The sequence below is a fragment of the Cygnus olor genome, chromosome Z (assembly GCF_009769625.2).
Source record: "Cygnus olor isolate bCygOlo1 chromosome Z, bCygOlo1.pri.v2, whole genome shotgun sequence".
In the NCBI taxonomy this organism is placed as follows: Eukaryota; Metazoa; Chordata; class Aves; order Anseriformes; family Anatidae; genus Cygnus; species Cygnus olor.
Genome location: NC_049198.1, coordinates 47971619 through 47987463, shown reverse-complemented (window position 1 = coordinate 47987463; position 15845 = coordinate 47971619). Strand labels below are relative to the sequence as shown.

Sequence of the window (15845 nt, the reverse complement as noted above, 5' to 3'; positions counted from 1 at the left end):
TGGTTCACTCGTGATTTTGCAATTTTTTATGTATGTTTAAACTATGCTATGCCTTCTCAGTGGAAGACTTAAAAGGGTTTGGGATGAGTTCTGAGTTTTAAAGCATTGAGCCTCTTCCAGTGTTTAGACACAACTAATTTGACTAAAGCAAACTGCAATTCAACTGTACTTCTGGGTAATTGCTGCCAAAAAAAAAAAAGAGCGGAGTCCATTTACAATGTGCTGTTGAAGCAATAAATCTGTGAAAAGAATAACATGTGTTTAATTTCAGTAAACCTCTTCTTAATTTTTTTCTTTTTTTTTAGGAATGTTTGGAGGCTTATGGTCTTGTATAGAACCTGCTGGCACATTACTTAGGAGAAACTTAAGTTTCACCACTGTAGCTAGTAACATGTATTGAATGCTTTACAACACAGGAAAAGAAAGTAGTATTAAAGACTAACAGACAAAACTAGTTATACCTAGGAAATTTGGGGGGGGGGGGACGTAAAAAGGGTACTTCTGAAAAAAATAGAATGTTAGATGTAACAATGACCTTAAAACAACAAATGCAAAATAATAAATGGTATGAATCTTGTTATGATGATCCTATATTGATCCTAATGATCCTATATTTGCCCATTGTTCTGTGCCTTCCCACTTATCGGAGACTTAATTTTCCATGTGAAGCTGGGCGCCTTTGGTTTGAATTGGTATGAATGTTAAGTCCTACTCTCACAAATTTAGCTGGCAGGGCAAGAGATGAGATTCCAGTAGATGTTGTGTGTTTTTCAGTGTGACTTGTGTTCATATGGATATGAGCAGAAGGTAATGTTTTAGATCGTAAAGAACTTTTTTTTTTTTTATTTAGTGTTTTCCAAAGGAGGATGGGGGTGAGGTGAGGTGAGTAAAGGTTTGCTGGAAGCTCCTGGCCAATCAGGAGGAACCTTACTTTGAACAGGAGAAAATAATCGTAGGCAGCACTTGTGGATTTGACCATGCTGTAGCAGTAAATTCTGAGCTAGCAGGCACAGGAGAATTACACAGACTAAAGGCAGGTGTAGATAGCTTCCGGTGTGACTTATTACATGTACAGATTTCCTCTAGTATCCTAATGACTTAGCTGGCAGTGACAGGAGGAGGAAACGATTGTGTATTTGTTGATTGCAGGATCATTATGAGCTCTCAAGCATGATGTGGGTATGAAAGAAACCTCTAATTGGTCAAATTTCACACAGCTATGGTAAAATGAGAGCTTCAGTATGGCTTGCTGATGTTCAGAGAGAAGAGTTCAGTGGTGGCTACAAGGATAATTATAGTAGTAAAGCCTGTTTCATCAAGCAATGATCAAAAGTGAGTGTGTTTATTTTCACATAGCAGAAACTGCGATAGAGTATGATTGCTTTTTATAAAAACAATAGAGTGAATATCAAGGAGCTGGAAAGCTGGCCAAGAAGTAAAACGATGCAGACTCATGATCAGATGGGTCTAAAATAATGGCTGTGAATAAACTCAGGTTAGAAAACTGCAAAGATTTCCAACTATTAGAAGAGAAAAAAATTGAACCAATTTTCAAATAAGAATCAGCAGCAGTTATATTGAAACTACTTTAATTAACAATAAGAACAAGGAAATACATTTAAAAGGAATTTAGGGTGATAAAGGGTCTGTATTACCAAGGTAATTGTGAGAAAGTCTGTATTTTACAAACTCTGGAATGCATAGGGGGATGGACTTGATCTGCAGAGCTACCACATGTAAAATACGAAGGGAATTTGTACTCTCACTACTATTTCTCATGCTTTACTGACTCTCTCAACACTTCATGTCTTTGCAGTGAGAATTAAGGTAGTATAATGAGAATTATAAAATGCATGCTGTGCTTGACGTAGGAAATAGGATTTGATTTATCAAGATGAGTTTAGTTGAATCTGGCTATAATATTGAAGTTAAATTTGTAAGCAAACCTGCAATTTCATGAGTGATATATAATTCTCCTTGTTTGCTTCCCTGGCTACAAGAAAAATACTAACAGGCCTGTTATGACTTGGTGATGTTAATAAAACATCTCAAAATCCACTGTTCTGGGTCAGTCACTAGAGGCACCAGCCAAGCATTCTCTCTTCTGGGTTTTCCTTCAGGATGTTGTAATTTGCTCAGAAAAATATGCACAGCATGTTTTAATACTAAGTGATCCACTCAGCACTGGTGGAGTCCAGACGATTCAGTTGGTAGCCAGTGGTCTTTTCCTGCTGGGTTTTCCTGCTTTTTCCAGAATGCATTTTAGTGCATTTTCCTTTATCACAGGTGGTGCTTAAATAGTTTTTTAGTTCCTTATAGCCACAGCTTAATCAATCAGAACCTGGGCAAGAGCTTCCTGGGGGGAAAAAAGGGAGGGGGGGGTGCAACATAATTTCAGTTTTTGATGATTGGTTTAGGAGTTTTACTGAATTCTTCTGGAGATCAAAGGGCAAGTATACAGTAATCAAAATACGTTGACTTTCCTGGAGACAGTGACATGAGCTAAACAAATGGACTCCGTGAGTTGTTGTGTCTACAACCAGGTGATATTTCTAATAATGTGAAATACCAGGTTGATTGATTTAAGCTGGTTTGTGAAGAGGTAGTCACGTGAAACTGATGCCCAGCATATAACGCTGCACAGAAAATCGTGGCACTTAGAGGGACTTGTGTCAGGCTCCTGTGTTTCACTGCTGATTGCAGTGAGTGGACACCTGATTTTAAAACAACACAAACAGTTTAGGAACCACATGTTCTGCTTTTGCCTAAGAAATGCAGTTAAAATAGAGAGATCAGAATTTATAATTTTTCTCTATTTTATTTGCAATTTCATTGCAATAGTGCAGTGAATGCCCATTTACTAGCACTTGGGCTGGGTCAGTCCCAGGTTATTTATATAGACTGGGAGAAGAAGAACTTGAGAGCAGCCCTGCAGAGAAGGACTTGGGGGTCCTGCTGGATGAGAAGCTGGACATGAGCCAGCAGTGCACACTTGCAGCACAGGCAAACTGCATCTTGGGCTGCATCAGAAAACGGATGGCCAGCAGGGAGATGGAGGTGATTGTCCACCTCTGCTCTGCTCTTGTGAGGCCCCACCTGGAATACTGCGTGCAGGCCTGGGGCCCCCAGCACAAGAAGGATGTGGAGCTCTTGGAACGGGTTCAGAGGAGGGCCGCTAAGATGATCAGAGGGCTGGAGCACTTCTCCTATGCAGAAAGGTTGAGGGAACTGGGCTTGTTTAGTTTGGAGAAGAGAAGGCTTCGGGGAGACCTCATTGCGGCCTTCCAGTACTTGAAGGGAGTGTGTAAACAGGAGGGGAAACGCCTGTTTCATGTGTTGATAGTGATAGGACAAGGGGGAATGGTTTTAAACTAAGACAGGGGAGATTTAGATTGGAAATTAAGAGAAAGTTTTTTGTTCAGAGGGTGGTGAGGCACTGGAACAGGTTGCCAAGAGAGGTTGTGGATGTCCCATCCCTGGAGGCATTCAAGGCCAGGCTGGATGCAGCTCTGGGGAGCCTGCTCTAGTGGTTGGCAACCCTGCCCAGAGCAGGGGGGTTGAAACTAGATGATCTTTAAGGTCCTTTTCAACGTAGGCTATTCTATGATTCTATGATTACTAGAGAGTTGTGTTGTGAATGCTGCTGAGTAATAACTTGATTGTTCTGCATTTATGTGAATTTTTCAGAGAATGAGGAGTGTGTGTTTCTGTCCATGTATAGTCATTTTTAAACCCTATAAAATGGCAAGAGAATCAAGGGTTGTAACTACTTTAGAATTTTAGGGTTACTCTTCAAAAATTTATGTGCTGGAAAATGGGGAATTTTTACTTGCTCTAAAATTTGTCTTAATCTTTAGCAAAAAAAGGGCTTGTGTACCAATTCATAACACACCCCCTTGTCTTGATTAAAAAAAATATTAAACATGCATCATGTAGGGTAAAGCCCATTTTGAAGAAAGTCCATGAATATGATATTATCACTACACATTTATTACAACAGTCATGTATTCTATCATGGGGAATATTTCAGCTTTTCATCTTTAGGATAAACTTTTGTGGATTTAGAAAACTTCATGCAAAAGAAGAAAGCAAAAATGGTGAGAACCTTTATGGTAAACCCAGATACCATAGAACATATGATAAAAGTGACAGTGCTGAACCAAAAACAAACAAACAAACAAAAAACAAAACAACAACAACAAAAACAACAAAAACAAATGTGTTAAAGATGGATAAGGAGATTATAAGGATTATATATATTCTACTGATACAGGTAGTTTTTTGACATACACCTGTGTTGATACATGTGCCTTTACTGCTTTTTCTTTCTTTACTTTAAAGCCAGAATTAATTGAAATGTGTTATAACTTAGTAGTATTATGGAGAAGTTTGCGTGTTAACATTGAAGAGCTGGCTTGAAATGCTTGGAAAATCAGTTTGGATTATCTACACTTACGTTAATTTTACAGTATCTGTTTTTGGTGTTTCACTAATAGACAAAAAAACACACCAAAAAAACCCAACACACCGTAGCATAGGTGTGCAAGATGCATCCTTTAGCTTTAAAGACGTTGTACTGCAGCAGTGCAGACTGGTTACAGCCTAAGGTTAATTTTCTCACATGTGAGATAGAAATTTCCCAACACACTCTACAAAAATCCCAAATTTTGAGCCTTTATCCTGGAGGTCTGAGTACTTATCTGCACACTCTAATCTGAGAGGTCTATTTTCTAATCTCAGATTTTACAATGTTTGGGGGGAAAAGTAATGTGAACTGCTTATTCCACAAATTAGTGCTATTTGGGACTAGTTGTGAAAGTAGGTTTTTTGCATAGCTGTGTGATTCTCACAGACTACAGATTGTCACTGGCTTCCCTGCTGAAATTTAGATGCCTTTTCTTAGCTTAGCTGCATATTAGCAAAATGCCATTAGAATCTTTAAAGATTCTTTTAGAGTCTTTTAAGAAGATAGGTTGCATGTCACTGAGAACTGAATAACTAAGATTCAGAACTCGAAACTAATGGGAAGCCTGAAGGCATTGAATCTGGTGCATGGTTATGAAGCAGTACGTTCCTGCTGAGATATTCTAATCACAAAGTAAGTTTGCTACTTCTCTACTGCTCTTCAGCAAGTAGGAAGCTAAAAGGTATAGAGTCTTGTACAGGTCTAATAAAAAGTTTTCCTTTCTTCTGACAGGAAGAGCTTCATCATCCTCATCCAAAATGATAAGATGCATTTAGTTTTCACATTAAAAACTGTTATCTGAAGTAAAGCTTTTAAAGGAAAGTAATGTAGCATTCCTGTTGCAGAGCTAGAAAAAATAATAATAAAAAAAATCATAGAATTTCACTTTGAGCAAAAGTCAATGTTGCTGTTGGAACTTTATTTTGACAGTGCTGCAGTATTTGGTATCCTTGATTTTTTATTTTTATTTTTATTTTTTTATTTTTTTTTGTTATGGTTTAACAGCACATACAATACAATATACATGTGTTTCTGGTGTTGCTGATTTAACCTTGAGTTGGAACTTTTCATCTATAAGCACAGTTCAGAAAGAAAAGGGAAAAGTTAGATAGAATCAATAGATTGCCAAAGCATTTTTTATGGAAAAGGAAAGGGCGATGAAAAATTAATTCTGCCTGTATCTTGGTACAATTCACCTTATATAATCTGTCATGTCTGGAATTTTATTACTGAATATTTCCTAGTAATCTTCAGAGTGTACAGCTATATGAACTGATTTTGAAAGGGTTGTTAGGCATTGGAATGGGCTGCCCAGGGAGGTGGTTGAGTCGCCATCCCTGGAGGTCTTTAAAAGACGTTTAGATGTAGCCCTTAGTGATATGGTTTAGTGGAGGACTTGTTAGTGTTAGGGCAGAGGTTGGACTAGATGATCTTGGAGGTCTCTTCCAACCTAGACGATTCTGTGATTCTGTGAAAATCAAGTGATATTTCTTGCATTTCCAGATGGGTTTTGTAAATGTGAGATGTTTTATGTATGTGAGCATTAAAAAATATTCTGAAGATACTAAAAAAAAGTCACAGGAGTGGCTACTATATAGTGGATATTCATTGTTAACATCATTTTAGAGAACATCTGATAAAACTACAGGTGACATAATTTGCATCCTCCAATATCTGTTGTCTTATAATGATAGCTGAAGAATTAGGGAATTCTACATAGCACAGAGGCAAGATACCATCAAGTAGCTGAATGACAGTACCTTGTGTAAAGAAATCATTTTTTTTGTGCTTCACATCACCTGCAAGAAATATGGGCAGTCCAGTAGGCCATAAGGGAAGAGGCACACTTTGGCTGTGGAGGTAGGGCAGCAAAGTATTGCTGGTAGAAGCATAGGAGATCCTAGGGGTAGAGGTTTTGTTTTGAGGAGGTGTGATGTGGTGTACGTTGATAAAGAAAGATATTTGTGGGGTGGGAGAGAAGACTGGAGATGCGCAAAGGGATTTCAGACTGCAAGATACAAGTTATTTTTTAGTGTAATGGGGAAACTGTCACTGTATCAAAGCAGACTGTTTTAAGGTCCCACTGAACATCTGAAAAACCTGAATAAAAAACAACAGGTATTTCATATCCCTGTCAGTTTCATAGTTGTGACCATATATCACACTGCCTCAAATGCCTGGTTTCCAAGGTATGTTACAGTTGTCACAACTATCAAGTGATGTTTAAGAAACTATTAAGTTCAATGAATTGCAAGATCACTATTAAATATTTGACAGCATTGACTCATTTCCAAAGCTACAAATCTGTTAGTTTCTTCAAGTTCTGGTTCACTTAAGGACAGCAGTGGGCTTGACCAACTATGTCTGTAAGCACTTGCAATGGAGGGATCACAAGAACAGCATTTGTATGGATGTGTTACTCATTATAAGGTGGGGGAAAGGATACTTTCTAAAATAAATGTCAAAATAAAGTGGGTTCTGTAAGTCATTGAAAATTAAATGACCTTCAGTAGTTAAGGATCTTAGTAGATCATTTTGCAGCTTTTTCTTAGTGTAATTTTTACCACTGTTCTTGATTTGTTTTTGAGATTTTATTTACTGTGGTTGGAAAAAGAAAGCTAACTAGTTTTCCTTTATTATCTAGTCATCCTTCCTCATACTCAAGAACTTGAATCCTTCATGTGTGGCAAATGAGTCTTTAATACTACTTTTGTACTTGTAATCTTGGAAATGAACATATGTGAGGATGAGGAATTGATCTGTTTTTTTGTACTCCACCTAAAGTTTATGCGTACTGAAAAGCTACTGGAACTAGTAGCTACTGGAGTTTGTGGAGGCTATGAGTGTATAACAGACGTTTGCTCTGTTCTTATATTCTTTCTTGTTATCTACTGTTCTGCATTGTCAGAGAGATGATACTTTACAGTATGGACCTTTATTCTGGCCTAGTCCACTGGTTCATATGTGCTTAATATAGATGTTCTTAATATTGTCAGTCAGCAATTTTTTCAGTGGTGTAAGTGATCAGCCAGCCTGGCAAAGTAGGGTGAGAACAACTTTGCTAGATGAAAGATTTCCCGGTGAAATGGGATATCAAGATTTGAGAAGGGAAATTCTGAGAAATGATGCACTTTATGTATTTTTGTTGAAAGAGAGCCCTGTAAAAAAAATCTTGTAATATTTGAAAATATTTCAATTGTCTTCAGACAGTAAAGAAAGGGACAAGTGCTAAAATCTACTTTAGATATTTACATTCAGTAAAGCTAACACCTGAAATATAACGTGACAGATCTCAAACGAGTTACAAAATAATTTATTGCACTTGCACAGCCTTACTAAAACATTTTTATTGTGGACGTAGTGAATGACTGTTTGTAGTTACTTCTTAACTGGACTGTGCTTTGTTTAGATATCATCCTGCATTGTGAGGACAGTTTAAAAATCATTGCAAATATTAGAATACTGTGAATTTAAGGCAGCACTTGTACTGAATACAAAAGTAATTTCTAATAGTGTGTTTACAGAGGGAGACTTAGGTCTAAAAAAGGAAATATTTTATTTCTGGCTCAGAAACATGAAATTTGGAATCTGGCGGAAATGCCAAACATCTTAGGGTTTGGCTGGCAGTGAATTAATGGGGAAATGGAAGGTTTAGGGAGAATAACCACAAACTCTGTCTGGGTGGACCTGGCATCTATAGTTTCTTTATCCATTGGTCTCCTTTACTTCATTTTCTTTTCAATGAATGAGATTCTGTTAGATTGGTGGCCTTTCTGAGAGCAATTTACACTTCACTCTCCACTTTCTGCTTGAGAGATTCTTGCTCAGCAGAGTAAAGTTATGTGAATAGTAGCACCCATTGAAATGGGGGTGCTAACCCATCTCAATTTTGCGTGCTTCACTATTCCACAACTTCATTCATACCTATCAGAAATGAAGAAATTATTTCACATGTGCAGTATCAGCTTGTGTCGATAAAGTAGTCATCATCTTAAATATAATGAGAATGGAATCCTGCAGGGAGTGATTTTACCAAAGATTCAGGGTAATGTCTACTTAAAGTCCTCTGCTTGCTGTCTTATTTGCAAGAGTTAAAAAAAAATATGAAAAGATTATTTCTACAGATCTTAAATTTTGGGGCCAGTACTGAAGGCACGCTTTGATCTTAATAGTGTCTGCGTAACAGTCTGACTGTTTTCCCTCTATCAGGGCTATAAGTTATGACATTATGCATAAGTGTATATACTTACATAGTGCCCAATCCTAGCACTAAAAGGACAGAAAGGGTTGGTTTAAGTCTCAGTTCAGCACTGAAAGCCTGTCAGTAGAGATAATGCTGCCCCTCCCCCTGGTCTTACTGCTCCTAATTCTGTGCAGCAGTTTGGAAGAAGCAGGTAGACAGAGAAAACGTCTAGGAAAAGTACAATGTGTATACTGTGCAAAGCCCGGAAATGCAGTTAACTGGAGACAGAAGTTGCTGGCACTTATGAATTGTTTCCTCAGCCTTCAGCAATGAAGGTACTTAAAGACAGAAAGCTGTAGCTTCTTTGAATAGCAAGAACATGCGAAGTGCTTACTCTGTTATTTGCAGTTTGAAAAGCTGTTTGAGCTTGCTCTGTTGTGTGCTTTACTGAGAGTTAGAGGCTTTTGTTTGTGCTGCGTTTCAGCTATAGTCAAGTCCTGGTAGCGCTGTTGGAATCATGATACTGATACTAGTCTTGAGTTTTAAAATCACGGAGGAAAACCTGCTTCAGACAGGACACCAATATGTAAATTAAAGATTTTGCCTCAGTACTAAAATCTTAAATTCTGAGATATTTTCCTAAGAGTACAAAGCCTTAAATTACCACAATGTGTTTTAAAATTGGCAAGTATTGAAATAGTAAATAAGAATAATCTTTTCCAATGTACATTGAAGAAATTTTCATTTTTATACTATAGATGACATAAATTGAGTTCTGAGGAACTGATCCATCTCTCACATGAATATTTGGGTGCTGATGGTTTCAATATTGAAGACTTTCTCCATCTGATATGAATGAATTTTTCCTCAGACAGTCTTGCTCTGTTCCTTAGGCAGCATGGTAAGGCTGTGAAGTGCAGCTTTGAAGAGTTGGTCCTTGCAGATGACTTGCATCTGCTTCACAAGACAGCAGAGAGTGAACTGCAGGGAAGACTTTTGTTGAGGTCATGACAGGGCAATGTTATGCCCACTTTTTACGGATACCTAGTTTGAGATGCTTGTGGAATCAAAAAAGAGACAAAAAAAAAAAAGCAGGAAAGGTGTAACACAGTGGGAGTCTTATTTCATATGAGAATTAGGAAATTTTGAATCTACTGCTTGTTTTGAGGAACATTATTAGATACATATGTGTAAATGCAAGCATACAGCTGATAGTAATAACCCGCAGGAGGTAGACAGATACATAAGTCTTACTGCTTCATGCATTGTCAGTATGAGCAGTATGGCAGGCTTGTTTCAAGTCCTGTTCTAGTTCCATAGGTTTTTGGGTTTTTTTTAATCATTATTTTAATGGCTGTACTGGGTGCAGGTACCCAGGTGCTGGCAACAGGGGGCTGTCACCTCTGTGACAATGTATGTAAGAAGGAGTAAAACGTGTGAGGAGGGAAGGAAAAAACGTGAGAAACATCCATGAAGAGAGCAAGGCCAGAGAAGGAAGGGGAGGAGGAGGAGGTTCTCCAGGTACTGGAGCAGAGATCTCCTTGCTGCCCATGGAGAGGACCATGCTGAAGCAGATATCCAAACTGCTGCCTGTGGAGGTCCCTAGGCCACAACAGGTGGATGTGCCCTGAAGGAGACTGCAACCTCTGGAGAGCCCCTGCAGGAGCTCCTGAGGGTCTGCAGCCCATGGGGACAACCCACACCGAACCAGGGGTAAAGTCTGAGGAAGAGGGAGCAGCAGAGAGCATGCTGACCATACTCCTCATCCTCCCCTGCCCCACATGGGGTGGGAAGGGGAGGTGGTGTTTTAATATGTCTTCGTTTCTTACTATCCAAGTGAGAGAGAGCAGCTAGGTGGGTGTCTGGCAGGTGGCTAAGGTCAGCCCACCTGGGGAGTTTCTTGGGGAGTAAAGCATTTTCCTTTGATATGCCAAGCAACTGGGTTAAAAATTACTACTACTTAAGTGACTAATGCTAAATTGTAGACCACTGAGAACTCATCCTTCAGAGTCTGCAAACTGCTTTCTTTAAAAAAACATTCTGATGTTTCTGCCATTTCTTTGAAGTCTGTGTCATGATGTCTTCATTTATTATTGCATTTCACTGAACCTCTGTGAAGAAAATACAACATATTGGCAAGATGCAATTTGATAAATATTTTCTGGTATCTAAAGTCTTCTTTTTGACAGTATTATCTGTGCCCTAACTCTTCTTTGGGATGTTAAAATATCCTAGGATATTAAAATGGAAACCACTTAATCTCTGGGTGTAGTACACGTTCATGAATATTTTTCTGCTACCCCATTTTTTGTGATAATGGTAGCAAAGAAAAAAAAATCCCTTTATTTTACTTTGCAGTTCTTAGGAAAGCATATTCATTTTTATTACTTTCTTTCACTACTTAGTTGTGTAAATTCTGCAAGAAACATCATTATGTTCAAAATCTGAGTTGTTTCAACTTTGAGTGATAATAAGCTGCTACTCTGAACTGGTTTGCAAGGAAGGAATTAAAATGTAGGAATTAAAAAAGTTATTTGCTAATCAAGAAATTTCTTGGCTTATGCCCAGTATCTGATGACTATATGCATAGGTGGTCTTCGCAGATTAATTTAAATTCTATGTTTGTGTATTTTTTCATGGCAATATCATTTTATTAGAAACGGTAATATTACTTCAGGTTTTCACAGGTACTTGACAGAAAGTCATATCCTTATGTATACTCCAAACAGGAAAAAATAATAGGCCGTAGTTTTAGAAAAGGAATGCTGGAAAGAAAAGGGTAGCATGAGTGTTATAACGTAGATATTTGAAGTAATGTGCCAGAATAGCTTCTGTTATGAAGTCTTTCACCAGTTGGAGTTGCCCAGAATATTCAGATTTTTTCTTTCTTCATCTCTGATCTGTGTGATCCATTTGGATGTAATAAAATACCAGTTTTCTTACTTAAGAAATCTAACTCGCCTACTGTTTTTGTGAGTATTGACATGTTTTAGATGTCAGCTCTTCTTATTTTAGATAAAAGCAAACATTTGGTCTTCTTTCAGGACTACTGTTTTCAATTGGTGTTTTGCATTGGTTTATTTTAAGAAAGTGAATAGTCTTGATATGTGAATGTATGTTGTAGAAAACTTTTACTTATGAGGGCAAATGTCCACTCTAAAATACATGTGGTGGATGTGTGTCCATTTCAGACTGTGCATACTTAGTTCCATTTAATACTCTGCATGCTCATTTGATGAAGTCTGCCCTATAGTTTTAAGGTCTCACTATGTTGTGTAGATTGGTTAAGATGCAGGACAAGTACCCAGTTCATTCTTTCTTAGGAGGTTTGAAGAATTTTTTGCCAAATGATGTTGTCCTGGGCATGAACTCCACTGAGATGTATTTAAGTTTTGTCTTACTCAGGTTAGAAACTTGAAAATGCAGACATAAATGAATGCAGTGGGAAAAAAGTACATGATATGTTATTTTTGCTTGAGGTAAGTCCACCATCCTAGTAAGATTTTCAATTGCAGCTACGAGCACTGTTAGCTATTCAGTTGATATTGGTGAAATGGATCAGTTCCTCAGAACTCACTTACCAAAAGCTACCTGGTGCTAGCCCAGTTGCACATTATTTCATGCATTTTTTAGTCTTTGCTTCATTATGCATTTTCATGACATACGGGTTTTGCCATTTTGACTGAAGTCTGTATTTAGTCCTAGCATCCAATTGGCATTCGATATCTGAAAAAACTTTCAAAGTGTGGTGCTTGAATGCCTGGTTTTGCATTTCTCTATTTTCTGTGTTCAGATTTATAGTAGAAGATACTCTTAACTCCACTTGTAATGATCATGAAAAATTAGGAGCATGATTACAAGGATAGGGATTCAACTTCTCTTTATTACGTATGAAATTGTTCAAGAGGTGGAGAAATAGTGATGTGTTTTTGAAAGTAGTCACAATGATCACAAACATATTTGGTTACCCAGATTTATCTTACAACTACCTATTTGAATATATATAACTGAAGTTAGTTTTATTCAATAAACTTTACATCAGTTTTCAGTTCTTTAACTTATGGTCGAGGACACTGAGTATAATTTTAGGAGTTCTGTACTGATGGACTAATGTTCAGTTTATGTAAGGAGCTGAAAACCAATGTAAAATGTCAGTGATCTCGACGCAGCTTCTCAATATGTCTAGATGGCAATCTGAAGAACAGCATCTTAAAGCTGTATTTTCATTTCGCAGCAAAGGGAATGAAGATGGAAGAAATATGCTGGATGTCTTATGATTCAATCTTTGTTGAAGATTAGAGGGCTAAGGCCTTTTGTGTAGGTGCATGAGTCAAATATACGTATCTGTTCTAAATCCAGAATTTATCAGCATATTTCAAATCTTACCAGCATAAATAATGACTTACAAACAAACAAACAAAAGATGCCTGAGTAAAATTCAGGGTTAGACATAAAAATCAAAGGAAAGTGTTTTATGCATTTTACGTATATTTGAGAATTATACTTTTAAATGATACTTCATTTAACTTTACTATTTATAGTTAAATATTAGCTTAATTTAATTTTGTTTAATTGTTACATCAGGGTAAACTTATAGAGGTAACTTTATGCTCCACGTAACAGAGGAGTGCCATCTGGTAGGTGTACAGAAAGTACCTGATAGTATGAACATAGCTGACCTTCTGTGTAACGTCCAAAGCTCATGGTGAAGGTAAACTGAGGTAAAAAGTACATGCAAAAAGAAAACAAAACAAACAAACTCAGCTACTTTTAAGTTTCTGTACAATGTTAATGATGAACTTCCAACAGCTGTTCAGGATTCTACAGCTGGTATGTCTGACTGAAAAATTAAATACATGTACTCACTTTTATTTAATGTGAAAGTGAAGAGAGATTTTTTGTTGTTGTTGTTGTTCTTGTGTTTGTTCTTAAAGTAAACACTGGTTTGAAGGAAGTCATACTTTGTAACACCTATAAAATTTCATTTTATTTTCTTGCTTTGATCAGAATTTCTTTTTGATTTATCTGTGTGTCAAGCAGAATATCCAACATGATAATGGTGTCTACATAATTCCAGGAGAGACAAAATTATTTTCTATTTCTGTCTATTTGTACTACATGGAAATACACAGAAGAGTTCTTTGATTCTTTTAGCCAGATATGCAGCGTTTTCCTTTTGTAGTAAAACTGTTTAATACATGTTTTGGTTTAGAGAATGATAAATTCCACTGTCAGTCTTGCTGATGATGTATTCAAGAGGAAAAAGAAAGGACAAGCACCAAGCATTAGTGACTCTGATAGGAACCTGTGTGTTTTGGGAGTTTAGTAGTTTAAACTGAGTTAGAGTTGCATGGTATTTATATAAATAAGTTTTTGTTTGTTTGTTTATTTTAACTTTGACCAAACTCTTGTCATAGTAGGTATGCATGTGGTATGTTAGATTTTTATGTATGTTTCTGTGCATAAACATGGCGGGGGAAAAAAAAAGCTAACCATTTAAATGGCCATAATAGAAAGTTTTTCTGTTTTAGCTGCTGGCAACCTGGGAGGGATTGCTGTCTGTTTGTTTATTTATTTATTTACTTACTTACTTAAGTTGAAAATGTGCAAAAGAAGTCATAATTTTTTTCAAGCTTCATAATTGTTCAGGATGTATTCTTACTCCCTAAATTATTCCTGCTTTTTCATTAAATATAATTATCAAAAATTTGACAATACACTGAGTTATAGAGCTCATGTATAGACTTCTCTGTACATGCTGTACATATTTAAATGACCCCGTGGGTCTCCCAAAGCAAGCTTTTAGCGTTCCAGATCTTTTACTGAGCATCTGCTACTGGCATGTAGCCACCCACCCACACATTTCGTTGAAATAAATGAAATTTATTCCACTGAAGTAAAAGGACTTGTAAAATATGAAGGTAGTCACCTTGCTAGTAAGGTTACTAAAACAAAGGTTTTTCTTAAATGGAGCTTTTTTGTGTGTATGTGTGTGTTTTTGGGGTGTATGTGTGTTTTTTTTCCTTCTTCTGCAGAACTGTGTGCACAACTATATAGTTTATTTAATTCTTATCTTATGTGTTCCTTTTGTTTTCCTTTGCAGATGGGGTTTATACAGATTAATGAGGACTTCATATTTATTGAGCCACTCAATCGCACTTTGGCTGTGACAGGTCATGCGCACAGGGTGTACAGACGAAAAAGGTCCATAGAGGAGAAAATAACTGAAAAGCCAGCTTCTCAGAATCACTACTGTGGTGTTGTTACAGGTAATATACAAATCTCACTGAACAGACTTAATGTAGTGGACATATTTTTAAGATATGTAGATAATAGTTAAAGGCAACAAAACCAACAAAAGCATATCTGATTATTCCTGTAGTAGTAACTTATGGTGAACTTCAGGATGGCATGCTAAGGATGAAGTTTCACCTGTCAGAAGAGGGAACTGTCAGTTGAAGAATACACACTGCTTCTTAAATGACCAATTATATTTGAAATTAGAAACATTTTGGCCATTTTTAATTTCAATTACACCCTATTTCTTTGTCCTCTCTATTGTCTTGGTAGTTGCTGGTTTGCTTGCTATGTGCAGTGCCTGTACTCAATTTTCAGTTTTAAAACATGAGCAAAGTTCATTCCAGTTTCAGTTGTTAATGTTTTGAACTTCCAAATAAGTTTGACAGTGAATGTAAATGATCTTTATAACAGCATTCTTGTTTTATGATTGCCACTTAAAATAACTGTGTGATACAACCTTAATGGAGGGTAGAAACAGTTTTTCAAGTAGAAGGGTTTCAACCAAGTTTGGTGCATAGGGATCACTTAGTTATGTTCACTGGAGAGGAAAAAAAAGGCTTTTGTGAAAGGTGATACTCTGTTATTCTTGTTTCATCATCAGTTTCTTTTCTTTTAGATATCCTCAGCATGAGCTGAGGATATTTTTAATGATGTTGTATGAAATCCTTTTTTTTTTTTTTTTTCTCTTCATGTCTCCTAACCTTGTAAAAGAGAAATATTGAGAAATTGTAGAGAAATAGCAAAGGAACCTGATATGGCTAGAGAGCTGGAATCTGTCATTTGGGGTGAGGTAGTAGGAAATTTCTTCCCTTCAAAGTTGTTCTTCCAACCTGGTGAAGAAAGAAGGGTGGATGCAAGTGCAGTCTTCTGGTGCTGATAGCGGCTGTAGAGAGAAGA

The 15845-nt window shown here is 37.0% G+C and overlaps 1 protein-coding gene across 2 annotated transcripts in view; it reads left to right on the top strand.

Moving 5' to 3' along the window:
* Positions 1 to 15845, top strand: part of ADAMTS19 (ADAM metallopeptidase with thrombospondin type 1 motif 19) — a 166260-nt gene that overhangs the window by 17804 nt on the left and 132611 nt on the right. For both annotated transcript variants that reach the window (XM_040541557.1, XM_040541555.1), the window contains exon 3: positions 14752 to 14917. In XM_040541557.1, coding sequence (XP_040397491.1) covers positions 14752 to 14917 — 166 coding nt within the window. The remainder of the gene's footprint in view (positions 1 to 14751; positions 14918 to 15845) is intronic.